Genomic DNA, 19584 nt, shown 5'->3' with positions numbered 1-19584 from the left:
TCTCCTCGGAACAACCAGAAAAGCTCTTGTTTTTAAATGCAAGAAAAAAAGTTGGGACTACCTTCCAAAACAAAGAAGAAAATGCCCTGTACAAAGACGACCATTCGACAGAGGAGGAAGAATTGTAGAGGGCTACTGTTCAGCTTTCTCCTCGCCAAAGCTGAATTCATTTGGCTGCATTTTGCACTTATGAACCGTACAAGCATTTCACTGCTAACGCACTGGCTTAGAGCAGCTGAACCTCACCGAGCATTTTTCAGGCATTTCATTCTTCAAACAGTCACAGCTTTCCTCTTCAAAATCCCTGCATTCATGTCTCCGTGCTTGGAAAAGGACCAAAGCCTCCACATTTCCTTATACCCAGGAGGTTGCGAGCGCGTTGCGCGCTGCAGTCAATAAAGTGCCAAGAAGCTAATGAAGATAAAAGTGTCAACGCACAGCAGTGATAACCCACACCTTTCCCGTGGAGCTATTTTGACCGTTTCGCAAACAAATTTGGAAGTTACTGGCAGGCCCAAGTCCGACATGTGAACGTGCGGGCGGCGCCTCCACGTTATTAAACTTACTGCTGCTCCGCAGAAGGGTCATGGGATGACAGATTGCTCCCGGCACATCAACTGGATTCAGAGAAGTTCTCAAACCCTTACGGGTTAAAAGCAGCTCCAGCATGAATCAGAGTCCCAGTGGTAAGGAGATCATCGATACAAGGGATTATGCAGATTTAAGAAATACCCTCAGCACCCGAAAGTTTTCAGAATGCAAACTACGTCAACCCTGAAAACAAGAGGCACTGCATCATGATGGCAGGAGGGACAAAGCCAGGGGGGTTCGACGGACAAAAAAAGATTGTTTTAATAGGAGAGAAGCATCAGTCATTGAGTCTTACTTCATTCAGACTTTCTATCCTACCCATCCATCTTCAGTGCCAAGAGATGACAGGACCACCTCACTTTTTCCCCCCAGCCTAGTTATATCAATAATGCCCATTTCTACCCCAAACAAATGACTCGCTAGAATGGCCCTTTTCCCTAAATTGGCTTGCCAAGCCCCACAAATGCCTCGCTACCTGCTACGGTCAACTTGGCTCTAACGGGGCCCCCTCGCGAGGTGGGCGCCGCTGGGTGGAGCCTTCCCCAATCACCTTCCCCAACAGCCACTTTGTCATTCATGGCTGGGGACCACCTGCGGAAGAGGGGACCGGGGAGGGGGTGGCGGGGGGGAGTCGCTGGACACAAACGGGCGCGCACGCAGCCGTACCCTCCCCACCCCAGCCCGAATGCAAATGCCTCTTCGCCCTCGCAGAACGCCTCCGCGGGCATTATCTGTGAACAAAAGTCCTCGAGGCGGGCGGTCTCTGCATCACTGCTCTCTCTGTTAGCACCACCTGCTTGGCGTCAGCCGGGAGAGTCGCCGAGTTATCTTTCTGCCACGTCTGCAGAAGCCAACGGGAGCACAATGGACTCCACCGGCCAGGGTCAGGCATGGCTTTCTTTCTCGCCCCCGTCCCACCAGCCCTTTTCACCTCCACCATCTCCAGGACCCCGGAGCGCTCAATAAGGAGGTGGCTTCGAGCGCAGGGAGGAGGAGGAGGGGGGAAATATAGGTCTCTGGCGTAAATCGCCGACGCCGTTTCCCCTCCTCTCCCTTTCCTTAAGACCTGATGGTCTTCAGTCACACATCTTAAAAGAAAAACAAAAAACAAAAACACAAAGACTTACTTGTCTCAAGTCGATGAAGGCCAACTGCAGCGTGTCCCCTTGGAACCCAGGCACTGGGCCGGATCTGGCAAACTCTGTGGGAAAGAAAAGAGGATAAAAAGCGCCTTTAACTAACCATGGACAGGGAGATTGGCAGACGGATGACAGGGAAGACAAGAGAGGCTGGGGGAGAGGAGGACCGTGCTTCTAAGGAGTCATGTCTCCCTCCCTTCAGCGTCTTTGTTCGCCCTTCAAAATTCGTGTCATCAAAACACCATTAATTCCACCGTCCTGACAGCAAGGAAACTGTACTAATTCGACCTGAAATTTATTCCCATGAGCCGTACTGGGCTTCAGAGTATTTGTTTTGTGAATGGACAAACAACTCGCCGAGAAGAAAGGGGGGGATGGGGGTGGAAAAGTTTTTCCTCTCAACACAATAAAATCTTCAGCTGTGAAACTCTTTTCAGTTCCGAAAGCTATTTATATTTTAGGGCGCTGAAGGAATTTTCTAATTTCACGCCTGTCACCAGGCTCCATAAGCATTCATCAAAAAAATATGCCCAGCCACATCATTAATTATTCGGCAGCAGATTATTTGCATTATCTGGTACGGCGCGCTATTGCCAGCGTACAGTCACCCCAAATGGGAAGAATCGCGGCCATTATGTCGCGTATTTATTTATGTTGGATGAAGACATCTGACAACTGAATAACGTTGGCTTCTAAAGGCAAGAGAATATTTCCAAGGCCACATTTACCTCCTTCCAGTGTAATCTGGCCAAAAATTTCATACTTAAGTCATTTCTTTTTCTTCTAATCCATTATTTAAACCAAGTGTAAAACTACTGAGGGAGACTTGAACGAATCCACGTTAGAGGGCCTTAGCTCTACCACGTCGCTTAACAGCTTTTACTTGGTAGCGCTCATGAAGCCAACGACTGCACGTACTCAACTGTGTCTTTTCAAGATAGATTGATTTTGCCCAACCTCGCTTCATTTTCATCCTTTTTATCCACACAAGTTAACGGCTTTATCTCTGCTCTCCATGCAACTTTTCATCACCGAGGGGGCCTAATTTGTGAAGCCACAACTCAACGTCACGAAAGACTCAAGAGGGAGCTTCTGCCTTCGGCTGAGTTTTGTTGCTCCTGAAGATGCTGCACGCTGGAGTGAAATGTTTTCCTGAGAGGCAACGGAGTGTGACGGCAGAAAGGAAGAAGGGAGGGAAAATATATACCAACATCCAGACTTTTTAAGTTATATACAGCCCATTATCGCCCAACTATTCTGGCTTTTACCATACAAGGACCTTCAAAACAGCTCCTGCAGCTCCACGTAGCTGAGGACTAAGGATGGCTTGGCAATAAGGAAGAAGGATTTTGCCTTCTGTCTCCGTGACTGGACAGAAGTACTAAAGGACAGAGCCTGTCCTGTCCTTAAACACTAAGCAGAGTCATTTCATGCCAGATAGTCTTCTCAAAAGCTTCTCCTTCCAAAAGCTACCTCATTTTCACGCAAATGCCACAGAAGAAGCAAAACAAATCATCACACTCCTATTTTTAAAGACTTCCCATAGCAGCCCAGTCATACCAGCAGTCCCCACGGCTCTAACGAGAACAGGCTAATGAATTAGACACTGGGATTCAATCCTGTTCCTCAACTGACTTATTTCTGGAAACCAGTGAGGGGTTATTCATCAGCTTCCTTGCTCCACCTTCCATTAAAATCTTGGGATGGAGAACGTCTTTCAACACAGACACAGGTACCTCGAGGGACACAGTGTCCAGTTTTCAGGCATCCACACCTTCGCTTTATCATGTTTTCAGGTGCCAGAAGAGCTCTAAGACTGAAACAATCGCTCCTCTTTGCAGTGACCAGGCAAGCGACAACGGCTGCGGGACAACAGCAAACACGGCTGTAAACGCGCTGCTTTTACCCGATGTTACCACTAGAAACGAATAATAACAAAATAAAAAGAGGAAGCACGCAGGTGACTGTTCACATTTAGATTTTGGATAGGAAAAGCATAAATCAAAGCCAGGAGAAACCACCCATCGCTGTGCCTATGGACTTTGCCACTTTCGCACAGGATGGGACTGGATGGAGGTAGGAGCTGCTCAGCTTCCAGCCAGTTTCACTGACCAATGCTGCAGTATTCAGGCTGCAAACAGTCCCGAGCGAGCTTATGTTTAACCCTCAAAACTGTTTCAATTAATTCTAAAAGCATCTTAACGTACGTTTGCTATAAAACGTAGCTGTAGCTCGCCTGTGCCAGCACGCACACACAAGGGAGGACTAACACGAGCTTTCTGACTCTGATCTGCAAGGGATAAATCATCTTTACACATTCGCTCTACGCCCCACTGTCTCATCTGGAAAAATTATCCCAAAAGCCACATCAATCCTAAAACACCCCCAGTTTGGAAAGCGCGTACCTGAGCAGCTAAAACCATTTAGATGTGAGAAACAGCGTCTGAGCGTCCTCTGGAGAGATGAAACTGCCCTGGGCCGCTCAGTGTCACAGACATCCCTGGGTTGAGGTACCCAACTAACTGGTTGAACTGCTACGTCCTACCCTCTAAGCATGGGGTCACATCCTGTTACTGATTATATCTGGAGAAACACTGGAAAATAGAAACCCTGAAAGGACTGCAATGAATGAAAACTTCTATTTTGGATTTAAGGGCTTCGCAGCTGCTCGGAATCTATTCCGAAGCACACACGGAGCTGTGTGAAATTTAAGATCTTCCCGAAAGCGTGAATTTCAAATCCTCACGAAAAAAACGCCCGCGACTGGGCCTTGAATGTCTTCACAAGACTCGTGAATCCGTCACGACTGTCAGCTGCTCACGAGCAGCCCGAGACAGATTTCACCCCAAGCCGGGGCTGCTCGCGAGCGGCTCACCTTTAGCTGTCTCTACGTGACGGGACCGCGCGGGAGGGAGGCTGGGAGAGCCACGGAGGGACGCTGCCCTTGAGCACCCCACGTTACAACGGCGGCGGCACGCCGAACCAACGTTCTCCTGAACTGTAATTCTCCTCGAAAGGACGGATTGGAGTCTCTACTGCCTTACCAGTGCACTTGACATCCACGAAGTGAAACGACGTATGAGATCATATTATTTGTGTGACGGAAGAAATGAGATCAGGAATACGACACAGCCACTAGAAGGAAGCTGCTACAGCACTTGGCTGTAAGGAGCCCGAAGAGGAAAGAATGCAATGCTTCACCCCACGGTTGTTATAAAAAAAGCCGTACCTTCTGTAATCGTAGGTCACATTTTACATACCAATGCCACAAACTTATTTTGAAGGAGGAATGAACAAAGTCTTACAGAAAAAAAAAAGAAACAAAGAAGAGAACAGAGCTTTAGAGGAAAGACACAGCCAGTTCTTCTTGGTTTTAATCTCTTCAACCAGATTTCAGGATAATTTTCTCGGAACAACCAAGCACAGTGCTGGCCTCAGTACTGTCGGATTCGTTTATTGTGCCGTCTCCACTACCAAGGCAAGTGGCAAACATAGCAAGCCACCTACAGTACAGCCCCTTGAGCAGAAAATCACAAGAGAATAGAGCAGATCAGTATGCGGCTGTTTGTACAAAGCATTTAGCCAGGCTAAAGGTTTGAGAGACTTGTGTTCAGGCCAAAAAAGTAATGTCTTTGCAAGGTCTACAGGCTTGGGCCACCCAGGGCAGGTCACAGGGGGACTCTAACCTCTCTTCCAAAACATTTTGCCGATGAAAGAATCAAGGAACAGGAACCGTTAAGCCCTTTACAATGAACAAAGAATAAAGAGTTCAAACGCGCACCAGAAAAGAGACATCCACTGTAAATTAATTATACAGAACGGGGGAATCTCTTTTTGTATACCGTACACGGCTCCGCACCCAGGGCCGGAGTTCTACACGCGTTGTGCGGGTAAAAGGAACACAGCTGGTGACTTCATTCCTCAAAACCATCATTTTGAGGGCAAGAGTTTCTCTGAATGACACGACACCACCAGAAATCATGACGGCAGACCTGAGGGATGGAGGTTACAGCAGCTCCTGTGGACGGGAACCTGCACAATCTGCTTGCGGTGGCGTCAGCTACGAACAAGATTCTGTAATTGGGGAAACAACTACCTCAGTACTCCTCAGTGAGGAACGCAGGTCTCAAAGTCACCTTCCTTAGACAAACCCTTGGAAGGCCATCGTAGAAAAGCCCAGCGGCAGGACCTCTTGCACCTTACCCAGAGGCACAAAACAACATCTTGAGGATACTCAAGCCGAAGAACAAATCTCTGCATGGACTCTGGAGAAGCTTGCAAGGGAAAAATGGTGAAAAGTGATGGGTAGGAACTGAGACAAGAGGAACAGAGAGAAGATCCCGATTTCCATATTGAGCTTGTGCTTCACCCACACCATTCCCACACAGCCCTGCTTTGAAGCTGTTCCCCATTATAGGCCAAATTATCAAAGCTCATTCCCATCTGGGGAATTCCAGAGAGCTGTGGGGAGAGGGAGGAGTCACCCAAAATACACTGAACTGGGTCAGATTAAATAAAAATTTCTACCCCTCTCCATCATTTGTTCCTCTGATGGAAAAAAGATGCTCCTGGAGTCCTGTTATTGCACAGAAACGAGTGGTCCCAGGGGCCGTGACGGTCTGCTGACAGGGCTGAGGAGCATCCACAGCCCCAGAGAGGAACAACTCACTGGTGGACCACTAGATGTTTCCAGGTAGAAGAAAAGGAAGCTCTTCAGAAGAAATTGGATGAGGTGCATGCCAAGAAATTTGGTCTGTGCCAATCCGTAGGAGAGGTTTAGAATCAAGTTCCACATCTATACAGGTTCCCAAACCCATCACCCAAGATGTCTCTTAGTAGATGTGAAGTTCTCAGCTCCATTAAAATACTAACACTAGGAAAAGTGGAACATGCACCTCTCACCATTACCTCATTTGAGCTCCAAAGGTTGACAAGCATCAATAGTGTGTATCCATGGTGGGTGGGGAAGGGAAGGTGGGTGCACAGATGAGGAACCATGTGCTCTTAATATTGCTTAAACAAAACTAGGCGTGGACAGAGGCATCTCCTCTTCCTAGAGTTGCAAAGACTGTAGGGATGGATAAATAAATATCAGTAGATATCCTGGCAACAAAGGAGAACACAAGAAGGTGCTGGAGATGGAGGATATCCACAATGTTGTAGCAGACAGCAGAAGCTGGAGACCAGAGGAGAGGCTGAGATGATACTGTGGGATTAGCAACAGGTTTACAGAGGAGACAGAAGAGAAGGAAAACAGAGAGAGAAATACTAAAGCTAAAACGCTGAAGGAGACAAGGTGACAGATCATAGGACAGATGAAGGGAGAACATAAGGCAAAATATCAGCGGATGGTTAGGGACAGAAGCAGCAAGTAGGAGGCCTCAGTTCAGGGGCAAAGTAAAAAGGCTGGAGAGTTCATTTCTCTCTGACGTCACGAAACCCCCCAGGATTTGCTCAAGTCAGACCTGCAAAGACCACTCAAGTACCGCGCTAAACTAAAGAGCGGCGCCCGCATAGTCCCCACCAGCATCCAAACAAAAAGGTCACGGTTTTGGTAGCTCATCGATGGGGAGTCGCGCGCTTCTCCTCCACGCGTATTTACACCAGGCACCACTTTCTTTGCCACGGCGAGCTCTCTGCAACCTCTCGGGTCAGCTGAGGGAAATGAAGTTAATGATATGCTCAGGGGAACAAGTTCAGGGAGAAATAAGGGAGGATAAATCTAAGCAAGGGAAGGTGGCGCAGCCATGGAGCGGAGGCTCTCCCTTCCATGCCCTCCGTCACTCGGCGCACCGATAATTTACCCTTCCCTTTCCAGAGAGCACGTACAGCGGCGCTCGGAAGACGGCTCTGCTGTCAATACAAATCTCCCCGCTCCACTTTAACGGCAGGAAAACGTCAAGTTTTGTTCCCCAGCGAGGGCTGAGCTTTGACGGGTGAGGAGGTGGGAAGGAAGCGATGTGCTCCTCCCGTCCTCCGAGGGAACGGCGCAGGTCGCAGGCACCGCGAGCAACAGGCAGGCCTGGGCGAAGCAGCGGGCAAGCAGAAGGTCTGCCAGTTCCCAGGGACGAGCTGAACTACGTGCTTGTACGGGCACCAGGATCTGCTTGCTCCACCGTGAAAAAAGCCGTCCACACCGGCAGCTCACGCAAACTGTGCTCAGCCTTGTATTTGGGACAGTCTAGGACACTAATGGCACTTCAATCAACAGGTAGCCACTTTCTAAGCTGCCAAAATCCACGACCCGGTTCCGTCCTGTGCCTGTACGCTAAATACACCTGCACGCTCTCGAAGCTCAGCACCCTTCTGCCAGAATTGTTGGTTTTCTTGCCGCTCAGCCCCACTCCAGGTTGCGACGTTCCAGGACGCAGTGCCAAGGCACGACCCCACGCCAACCCTACGGAGGGGATGCAAGGGAAGGAGCTGTGTTTACTCCCATGAAGCGTTACCGAGCGCTACGAGGAGCTGAAATGTAGGCGAGAAAAGTCACCAGGAGGGAAAACAGGGATGCTGAAAGAGTCGGGAGTATCTGAGCGTTCTGCGGGGAAGGAAAGCAGCCTTGCCAGGGAGCAGAGCATCCCCGGAGCGAGCTGTGGTGAAGACCTCTGCGAGGTTTCGTCTCGGACCTCCCAGCAGCAGGACGCAGAGGAACGGCAGTCCCAGCCCGCGGTGAAGGAGCAGCGCCGCGGCGAGTGCCCCGGGGCACGGCAGGCGCCGGAGCCAGCACAGGGGGAAGCTGGCCAATTTTCCGAGCCAGGCTTGGCTCCAAAATAAAGGTTGGAAACTCCTGGCTTGGAGGATGCTGCCTGCAGGCACGGCAAGGCAGGTGGTAACCCAACCGCTACCTGGCGTGCCTCTTCCCTGCTCTTCCATCAGCTTCTTCTGCCACCCGTGTTCCATCGTCAACCGCTGCCACCCCAGCCTGAAAACTCCTACAACTCCAACACTTCAGCGTAAGGAGTTCCTACCGACTGTCCAAATGACCGCCACGGTCCTTTCGCACCATCACAACCCAGGACACACACGATGTAGCTTTGTCCTTCATCATGGGCTGATAGAGGTCCCCTCCCTGGCGAGGAGCTCACACACACAGAGCTACCAGCAGCTCAGCCAGCACCGAACCACCACCAGCCGCAGTTAACACAGCCCTAGGTCTGAGGAAGATCTGTAGCTTTAATTTCTTTCAAGCATATATCTTTTCTTCTTATCCCTACATCTGAGCGGCACGGAGAGACACTTGACTGAGGCTGTGAGCCACTAATACAATAAAAAGCTATCAGGCAGTGCAAGATCTGAAGAATCACAGAATCATTTAGGTTGGAAAAGACCTTTAAGATCATCGAGTCCAACTGTTAACCCAGCACTGCCAAGTCCATCGCTAAACCATGTCCCTCAGCCCCACATCTACAGGGCTTTTAGATACCTCCAGGGATGGCGACTCTACCGCTGCCCTGGGCAGCCTGTTCCAGTGCTGGACAAAACTTTTGGTGAAGAAATTCTTCCCAATGTCCAATCTAAACCTCCCCTGGTGCAACTTGAGGGCATTTCCTCTTGTCCTATCGCTTGTTCCTTGGGAGAAGAGACCGACCCCCACCTCACCACACCCTCCCTTCAGGCAGTTGCAGAGAGCGATGAGGTCTCCCCTCAGCCTCCTCTTCTCCAGACTGAACACCCCCAGTTCCCTCAGCCGCTCCTCACAGACCTGTTCTCCAGACCCCTCACCAGCTTCGTTGCCCTTCTCTGGACACGCTCCAGCCCCTCCATGTCCTTCTTGCAGGGAGGGGCCCAAAACCGAACACGGTATTCGAGGTGCATCGAGAGATCAGCATCAGTGGAGTGAGGGTTTCTCTCCTGACACAATCTGCTCAAACTTTTCCCTCTGTTCATTGTAACACCCCCTCCTCTCCCCAAAAGACAAGCTTTTGCTGGTGCACTGCGGCAGGATGGGTAATACCAGCAAGCAACCGGTACAACAGCCTAAAATCTGGGAGTTTGTCCCCAAACCCGCTGTGCTCACCTCTCCCCGCGGGGCTGCAGGTTGGAACAACACCAGGCAGCCATTTGCAGGGTGCCGAGCCCGCAGCCTGCGCTCGAGGGAGAGGAGGACTCCGGCGTGGTGGGCAAATCCCAGCAGCTTACACAAATAACGGGATTTCCACACGAGAGAGCCCTCGGAGCCGGACAACGCAGCCAAGAAGGAGGTGGTGAACGGCTGCACCGGGACCCGTATCGGCACATTTTGGCACGCTCGTGTGTCGGGCTGGAGGATTCCTCAAACCAGTGGAGACATCTGTGTTTCTTATTGACTGCCCCCAGGAGTGGGCTGACTGAAAATGGGGAGTTTAATGAAATTTTAAATATAATTTTTACGGCGCTTTTAATTTCTCATAAAGCAGCAGTTAAAAGACTTTAGAGATTATGGAACTGCTTATTTTATGATCTAAGTATTGTAAAAACAATCTGCCTCAACCACTGCTGGAACCAGTTACATAGATGGGAAACACTTTTGTAGGAGCGAGAACAGCCCCCTTTTCTTTTTGCTTTTTCAGTCGCAATCTCCGAATCTGGGTTCTTACATTTGCTTCCCACTACCCTCTGAGGTACAGGAGATACGGAAAAAAAAAAAATACTATATATATACCAGCACCAGGAGGTCCAAAAAAGAGCAGAGCAGGGAACTGGGTTACAAGGCACGTAGCAATTACAAAAAGCACATTGCACGTACTGTGAAATCTTGGGTTACAGACGTATTCTGGACGACAGCAAACCCATTTTAAAAAGCAAATGCCTATGCTGAAAAAAGCATCACCTCCTCTGTTTACAGGTTCACAGAAATATTTGTGTTAGGGGTTTTCTTTTTCCCCTCTCCAGAGCTGTTTTTTCTCCTCTTTTCAAGTTGACTCGTTGGGCTGGAGCCAGAACTCACTCCTAAATTGAGACGTAATTAGACGTGTCCTACTGTGTCTTTCTGGGCAATTCATTTAACCTCTGCGCCTTATTTCACTTCAGGTTTAAATAAAGAGGTGAGAGAATCTCTCTTGACCGCATTAAAAAGAGCTATGTAAAGCCAAGCAACAAGAACAAGAGTTACAACTAATACCTGGCCAACAACAGACGTTTTAAGGTTGACTTTTGCCCTTCCCCGGGCGCCAGCCGTGCCATCCACGCACACACACCGTGGCAAAGCTGCACCAAAAGACTTTCCAACCTCTAACACACATCTTGGGAAACAGCTTTTTGCTAGGCAAAAAAAAAAAAAAGAGGGCATCCACCTCGACGGGCAGGGCCGGTGCCGTACGTCTCCTTGAGGGCTTTGTCCAGCCGGAGGCTCCGGCACCACGGTCTCACCCGGGGGATAATGCCACAGGAAAACAGGCATTCTCTCCTCACAGGCAACCCAATAAGATTTTTACAACCTTGCAGCTACACTCTCACATCAAAAAAGCTGCTGACGTACGAGGGACTATTCATACGACCAAAACATGCAAGATTTGGCTCTTAATGTTTATTTAATTTACGATTTCTCCCCAGCCCTCCGAAAGCTTTCCTTTTGAAGGTCATAAAATTAATAAACTGTATACTCAGTGCTTTGAACAGGCGAAACAAGCACATTTCTAGGGAGGGGGGGGGGATTTACAGCGCAGGCGAGGGGTCCCACCAGGACCTCGCGCGTCTCCCGAGCACCATCCGGGTTTGCGCCTACCTGGAGCCAAACCGTAGCAATGGTTCACGCAGCCATTCCCTTTCCATGCTGATGGGACGGCAACAAATTATTTATAAATCAAGGAAATATTTTATGAACCCACAAGTCTGGCGAATTAATTTACCGGTGTCTTGTTTTAAGCCTAAGCCACCGTCTTTTTCACCTCTACAATTGTTACCTATCGTGTACATAAACCCACTTTCTTGTAATGTGTGTTATACCTACTCTGATACAGAGCAAATCATCTGCACCACCTTCACACCACGCTTAATATACAACTAAGCCCTTTTATTAATTTGCCTCACCACTCTCTTAACCAGCTTATACCTTTGGCATTCACAAGAGACTTAAACAAAAGCCTCATAAACTCTGGGATCGAAACTCCGAAGCCCCATTCCCACATCACAGAACTCACTGAAAGTGCTCCAACCAGCCATAAAATCCCATTTTAATATGATAAGTACACGATAAAGCTGCCAAACTAGGTAAGGCTTGGGGGTCTGGGGAGAGGAAGAGGGCTGGAGGCAGAGACGTGAAGGCAAATACGCAACTGGTATAACAAGGCTGCGGAGATTCGCACCTGCGCTTTTGGGTAAAAGATAAAAAACCCCAAAAAAACCCCAAACAAAACCCTTGCAAACTGAAACATCTTTTCTGAATACACCATGCTGCTCTCGGGATTGGCTCTTCCTAAGCTTAAAATCTTGATGCATGGCTTCTCCAAAACAGAACTACAATTATTCCCGGTGTCAGCAAAGCCACCAGACAAACCCGCGGGGACGAGAGGACGCATTTTTGCAGGCGAAAAGGAAGAAAAAAGACTTTGTCTGGGTTTATGGTTCTGGGGGCTGACAGTGATGGATAGGGAGGTTACAGCACCGGCATCCGTCTCCATTCCCCTGCCCGCGACGGCACCTCGGGCCGGGGCTGGGGGGAGCGGGTCGCCTGCCCCGCTGCTCAGGTTGGCGTCACCTGCTCTTGAATGTCTGAGTGCTCCCGGTTTTGTCTCGCAAAACAATCGGAATTTAAGGAATCGTGCTTTTAAACCTGATATTAAATGTCATCCGTTTTACTTAGCATCGGGGGCTTTTAGGGAAGAGACGCTGCTTAGTGACCCACGTTACCGATGGGGCGGAAAACTGCAGGGTTACGAGTCTGTCTGCAGCCAAAACAAAAAGAAGGAAACTATTATTAATGACAAATGCTTCCTATTATTCTCAGCCACATCGCCTGTGCCTCTGCGGACACCGATTGGGAACGCAGCTGCTACCGGCGCAGCCCCGGCGCGCTGATGGGACACAAATTAGACAGCAAGAATTTAGGGCTGAAGGCGCTTCCGAAAGAAAAATGGGGCGTTGCTTGCGTTATGACACACGATATAGCGGCAAAATTTGGGTATGATTCATTAAGCAGGGGTCCTTCTCCCAGGCTATTCAGCTGAGTGCTGGAAATGGGCAAAAGGACATTAAAAAAGTACAATATACTCCCTCCAAACAGCAACAATCTTTCGCAGAAATAAATTTAATCTCACTATTGACGGGTGCAGCTGAACTACAACACTATCAGCAAAACCTTTTATAAAGGGTGAAAAAGTATCTTTTGACAGTCTTGGGCGCCAGATGATGATGAAATCAAACACAACTGGTTTCACTGAGTTATCAGAGACGGGAGAAGCAAACTCACTGCTCTTTAGGCTCCGATACCGCTTGCACTGAGCCCAGGGACTATTTTGCTGTGGGGTTTAATGGCAGCCACATTGGGCCAAAAAGCATTTCAGAAGATTCTGCAGGGAACAGGTTTATCATGATCTAAACAAGATACATCCCAATCTCCACGTCGACCAAGAAAGCCAGAAAGTGGGATATTTGGGGAAAAAAAACTTCCCCCCCAAATACTTCAGCAAAGATTTCATGAACTCTTTATCAACCCTATCAATCTCTGCGTTTTCCATAGCCATGGTCAACAATCCATCCCTGTATTAATCCCACTAATAAATCCCTCCCCTTCATAAGGGAGAGAGATTCCTGGGCAGAAGCGTGCTCGTCCTGCTTTAGCTTAATTATAAAAATAGGCAGAAAAAAAAGCATTTCGGCAGTTTTGCGCTACAATTTTTTAACTCTTCTATGGAGCAGCATAACGAGCAACTTGAGGGCGACCTTGGGATTTCCGAGCTAATTCAGGCGGAAGCCAGATGAACCAAAATGAGCAGGGTTGAGAGCAAAGCCACGGCGCTGGCACCACGATGCTCCCCGCGCACCTCTAAACAGATGTGGTGATTTTGTCACAAAACATCTCTTTTCCGTAACAGCGACTTTGCAAAAAAAGGGTTCGCTTTGAGAAAAAAATTCCCTGAGAAGACAAATAGCCGAGGTCAGGAGAGGACCAGAACTTCTTAAGAACATCAGTCAGTTATTGTTTTCAGAAACAATCATAAGTAAACTGACTTTCATCAGCCCTCCTCCTCTTCTCCCCCACTCTAATCCCTCCTATTTTTAAAATACTCCATCTCAAAAAGCAGGGATGGTCTGGAAAGCATCTAGGTGGCATTAAAGGGAAAAAGGAAGAGTAAAGCGCTTTGATCTCTCAGAATTTGCCGGGCTGCTTCTGTCCTGAAGACATTGCCAAGCCCCACCGCGGACGGCACCGGGGAGCAACGCAGGCGTTCCCCAGAAGCGCCCCTAGAGGCCCTGGCTCAGGCCCCCGCACACAAAGGAGACAGGGGAAAACGAGATGGTTTCGCATCTTACGTTCGCACTCCTCCACGTCCAGGTTGAACTGCTGCAAGGCGCCCAGCGTCAGCTGCCGCACTTCGGCTTCCAGCAGCAGCTGCATCAGCGAGGTGGAGAGGTGCTTGCACGCCGACATGCAAGCCGTCTGCGCCACCTTCCCCTGCAAGAGAGAAGGGAGACTCGTGAAGGCCATCGAGCACAGCACGCGAGAGGAACCTCCTGAGACCAGGACTCACCAGTCCGGCCTCCTTAAGGCGTCTCATCTGCTACGGGACCTTCACGTAGAGCTCAGTCTTGCGACCACCCTTTTTTTTTTTTTAAGGGAATCACCTCCTAGGACTCCCCACTGGTACTAGCAGGGTTAGACCTTGCTGGGCGCGGAGTGCCTGGGAGCAGCTCAAATCCAGGAGAACCTTGGAGTGTTTAGAGCTCTGAGCACCCCTCATTATCGTGTCCTAACGTGGGCAAGACAACATACCATATTTTATTCAACATCCTACACGGATCACCTGAAGTAAAGCTGTTGATAGGTCAAAATAGTGACGCTGACAACTCAAAACTCCAGCCTGCAACTAAACCAGCGTCTACGTACATTCCAAAACAGGAATTTCAAAATCCCTTTCCAACAGCAGAGGCTCATAGTTCAAAGTTTAGCCTTGGCTAGCAGGGAGCAAAGAGCCGGGGATCACTCCATCGTGACAATGGCGTCTCTATCACGTTGATGCTCCTCAGCCCACCTCCAGCACCTTCCAGATGTCAACGGGGACCGAGGAGAAGGGAACACCACGGCAAGTAGGCGACTGCTGAAGTCAGTTGTGTTTACACGGCTAGGACTGCTCCCCGGAGCTGGGTAGTGGGGAACATCCTCAAGCACCCGGACGCGTCCTGCGCCTCCTTGTACCACGAGGAACGTGGTTATCAACGCTTGCCTTCTCCTGAACCACCCCTAATTCATCATGATTAAACAGGGTGTCTACAGGGAGGAGGCCACGGCTGAGGCTGCTGTGCAGAAACTACTTAAATCCCTTGAAATGTTCATATCTATAACGAAAGTGTAAGTCATGAGTTTCGGCTATTAAGGGAATTAAGAACATTGTCAGTAAATATTTATTTTTAACCATTTTTTCTGAGCCACCACAGTTATGTTTCACTTCTGAGGAGCAACTGAGATCTCAGACTATGAATCATGTGAACGGTTCACAGCAAGGAGTCACCCTAGATAAGCCTTCCATTTTTCGATCAAGAAACATAAGCAAGGCAAGAGCAATCACGACAATGATTTAATTAGCATGCTCACATTTTTGAACTGTGGAATTTGAAAGAGCTGATTTTCAAATTATGGGCGAGGCCCCTGCATTGACAGGATCGAGCTGTCAGGTGGGAAGCCCAGGATGCCTCTCAGGACTTTGGATGTTCAAAGAAGAGTGGCATTAAGGAAAGGGGTGACGGTGGGGGTAGGGATGGGCTGTGGAACAGGAGAACAGGAGACAGGTGCTCAGAAAGCTCCATCTCCTGCGAAGGGCCATAAGCAGGTCACCAAGCTCTAGCACCCACACCTCAACCTGGCTAAAGCTTCATCTTCCAGGAGAGCCACCGTCAGAAGAGAGGGAAGTTGATGAGCACGGACGTGAAGAACTGAGATCCACTGTAAAGATCTACAGATTCTTGATCCTCTTGAGGTGCCACAAGGTGACAGAAGAGGAGAAGACCTTTCCAAGAGCAACACAGATGTCCCCACCCAGGTGCTGGCTGGCCTGTCCCGCGGAGGAACGATGCTCTGCCTCGTATGTGTCGGTCGTCCCGAGGACCAGGCTCAGGAGCAAGCAGGGAACACACTCTGCATTTAGCAAAGTGCTTCAGAAAATCCGAGTTGACTGACCCCAAGCACGGAAGGAAAACCAAAGCACCCATAAGGCCATTAAACAAACCCAGACCGTCTCGCACACACAACGCTCATAAAGCTGAGGTTTCTCTTATCCTCACTGAATTTATTTTGCATCACAACAGCAAGTCTCAAGGTTACAGGTGCCACACGCTCAGTGAACGAAAACCAAGCATCATTTAGGGCCGCTGAACATGTGGGGACATTTATTTTTCAACCTCTCCAAATTTCTCTCTCATTTCCAAATGCTGAAAAGATTTCCCCCACTCCCCAAGTATTGCTGTGCGCCATCCAAAATTTGTGGCTGGTAAGATTTGGGTAGGTAAGAAAGCACAAGGAAGCCATGGACCTGCTCGAGCGGGTCCAGAGGAGGGTCATGAAGATGCTGAGGGGCTGGAGCAGCTCCCTGTGAGGACAGGCTGGGAGAGTTGGGGGTGTTCAGCCTGGGGAAGAGAAGGCTCCGGGGAGACCTTAGAGCGGCTTCCAGTGCTGAAAGGGGCTGCAGGAGAGGTGGGGAGGGACTCTGGATCAGGGGGTGGTGACAGGACGAGGGGTGACGGTTTCACACTGCAAGAGGGGAGATGGAGATGAGATCTTGGGAAGAAATTCTTCCCTGGGAGGGCGGTGAGGCCCTGGCCCAGGCTGCCCAGAGCAGCTGGGGCTGCCCCCTCCCTGGCAGGGCTCAAGGCCAGGCTGGATGGGGCTGGGAGCGACCTGCTCTGGTGGGAGGTGTCCCTGCCCAGGGCAGGGAGTTGGGACTGAATCACCTTTGAAGGTCCCTTCCAACCCAAACCATGCTGTATTCCACAATAAGATCTGGGCAGGGAAGATTTGAGCACGTCTGCAACAGGTATGAAACCCAGAAAAATGGGGAAATGCTTTGGCACAAGAGCCCAGACTCACACAAACCCCCTGGCTGACGCTGCGCAGAACGACCTCCTGGTGCCTGCACGTGTAACCCCCCGATAATATTTCTGGATAATGGTGCTACCCTGAAAACAGCTTCAGCAGGAGATTATGTTTTCAAACGCACACAAAAGCCTTTAACACGCTTTCTTGAAAACAAGGAGTGGTTTAGGAGATCTCTCAGATTTTTACAAGCACTTTACAAATTGTATTTAAACTGGGATTAAAGCGAGGGGTTCACGTGGGGTTTCAGGCTAAGCATCACAAGTTTCATTACCGCGGCACGGAGAGATGACAAATGTTTGACGCATGTGCTGGGAAGTGTTTTTACCGGCTTTGCAAAGTTGTTTTGGATCTTCAGGCCACATTCATCTTCAGCGGGAGGGAAAAAAAAACATTTTTTATTTAAAAAAAAAAAAAAAAAAAAAGAGCAGACCCACGCTTTACGGGGCAGGGTACTTCATCTCCGCTGTTCACCGCCGTTCCCAGGCTCCGGGAGCGTTCATTACTCACCTCCAACAAACACCTTCAACTAAAATTAAGATGAAGCATGGCAACCATAAAGTTTAGCGGAGACCCAGGTTGGTTTTTGGTTGTTTTTTTTTCGCTTTTCATCATTTACTTGTGCCCTTCTGACACATTCGGTTATTTAAAACGCCGCTCGTGCCAATTCCTCATCCCCGACCGCAGTGGGAACCGCGCCGCTGCCCGACGGTGATTTTTCTTCATTACTTCCACAGACACTTGAGTTTTTGTTATAACTGAGGAGTTTTGATGTGTTATGGAGCAGGAGATCCGGGTGGAAGCAGAGGATGAGAAAGCAAAGCTCTGCAGCCCTGCCCCGGGACCCTCACCCGTGCTCGGCACGGGAGACAGGGCTCCTCACCCTTCTTGGAAGAGCATGAGAAAATCCCAACAAGTAGCTCGTGCCTGCACATCAGCCTGAGTCTGCACAGAGCGCTGCAACCCTTCGAGAAGCCCTGGAGACGCTCAACCCCAGGTGAAGGCAAAAGGAAAACCCTCAGGAAGGTTTTCTGCCCCATTTGACAACAAATTTAAGAGGAACAACCTTCTTGCACACCAAGAAAGGGTCAGATCAGCAGGGGTGGAGGTACCTAAAGGGTTACCTACGTCTGCAACAGCCACAACAAACAGGCCTGCCCCGGTGCATGCATTCCTCCGGCCAGCCACACTTGCCCGAAGAAAGAGTGAATGACAAGCGACACCGGGAGGGCGTGAAGAAAAGCAAATAATTGAGATGAAATGTCAAGTTAATAAGCCGAACGCGAGGAAGACGGGATGGAAAAAGTAATTTAATCGTCAGGGTTTGACAGCGCAACAACTCTGCCGAGCCTCCGCCGCGAAAGCAGCCTACATGTAAGCGGTACTTCAGGACACTCTTTGTGAGTATCTTCTACCGCGGCTCCGTGCGGAGATGGTGAAGGGGATCTCACCGACGAGCCGGGGAGCAGCTTCTGCCTCAGCCTTCCCTCCCCCTTCCTTTTACACACCGGCTTTGGCCAGGCCCAAAACCTTTCTCAGGTGCCCCACGTCTTTGAAAACTCTGAAGCCGAATCTTCTCGTGCCAGCTGAGAACCTGACCTTTCATTTCCACTATTCGTAAGGTTTAAACACCCCAAAAACATTCTGCGTTAAAAAAGTCTCGGTCTTTCATCTCAAGATTTAAGAACGTACAAATGCCCGACAGTTTATATCCCACATTAAGGGATGAAAGACAAAAGTATATACAGGTATTTTTTTCCCACCTTTTAAGCATTAATCTGTTTTTCCTTCTGTTTACTACTAAAGGGTTTGGAGTTGCCACAGGGGTTAAATCATTGTGCTAAATATCTGGCTAGAGAAAAGAAGGTACCACTAGGCAGGACCAGCATTTCACTCCCTGGGCACCAAGATTTAAAACCCTTCCAGAATTTATGTTTCTCCCTCTTATAAATAAGACTGAACCCAGCCTTATAAATAAAACTGAACCTAACCTTGTAAATACGACTGAACCTAACCCTTTTCTGCCTCACCCCTACGCTCAGCGCAACAGATGCCCACTTACAGCAGCTCGTTCTAAGATCACCGATGGCTCACCAACATCAATTTTAGACTATTTCCCCAGAAATACACTGTAATATCTGCTTGATAAGCAGCTGCTGTTGACAGGAGAAAAACCAGCGCCAGGCCACTGATATATCACTGCTAATAAGCTGCTGCTGCAAGTGAAGCAGGTTGTTTGTATTCACACTTGGGATGGTTCGGGCCGCACGCTGGCAGGTATCAAGTACGTCCTCGTAAGACAATGTGCCCATCTGGGTTCTCCGGCACTTATTTACGATGGAGGTTCACTTCACAGTGTTATTTTTTTCCCCCCTCTGTTCATTTTCCAGCTTTCCTGGGAGGAAGAGCCCCCACTCGCCCCAGGGCACCCGCCCAGCACACCGACACGCCGAGCCGAGCCCGTGACGGACGTGTTTTCCACCAGCCTCACCCCCCCTCCCGAAATCACTACCCGCACCACCCACGGCAGCGGTGTCGGGACATGCGCCTCGGCACGGAGACGGAGCAGGACGGCTCCGAGATGTCAACCCTCGACGTCGCTGCTCCTAGAAAACGCCGTGGTTCAGAGGA

The 19584-nt window shown here is 49.5% G+C and overlaps 1 protein-coding gene across 5 annotated transcripts in view; it reads right to left on the bottom strand.

Moving 5' to 3' along the window:
* EXOC6B (exocyst complex component 6B) overlaps positions 1–19584 on the bottom strand; it is a 306693-nt gene that overhangs the window by 63369 nt on the left and 223740 nt on the right. For all 5 annotated transcript variants that reach the window (XM_086463893.1, XM_086463895.1, XM_086463894.1 and 2 more), the window contains 2 exons: positions 14181–14322; positions 1719–1792 (listed from right to left, as the gene is read on the bottom strand). In XM_086463893.1, coding sequence (XP_086320019.1) covers positions 1719–1792; positions 14181–14322 — 216 coding nt within the window. The remainder of the gene's footprint in view (positions 1–1718; positions 1793–14180; positions 14323–19584) is intronic.

Source organism: Leptosomus discolor, chromosome 4, assembly GCF_034619465.1.
Source record: "Leptosomus discolor isolate bLepDis1 chromosome 4, bLepDis1.hap2, whole genome shotgun sequence".
Lineage (NCBI taxonomy): Eukaryota > Metazoa > Chordata > Aves > Leptosomiformes > Leptosomidae > Leptosomus > Leptosomus discolor.
The sequence above is the reverse complement of the archived record's forward strand: the minus strand, read 5'-3'. Positions and strand labels throughout refer to the sequence as shown.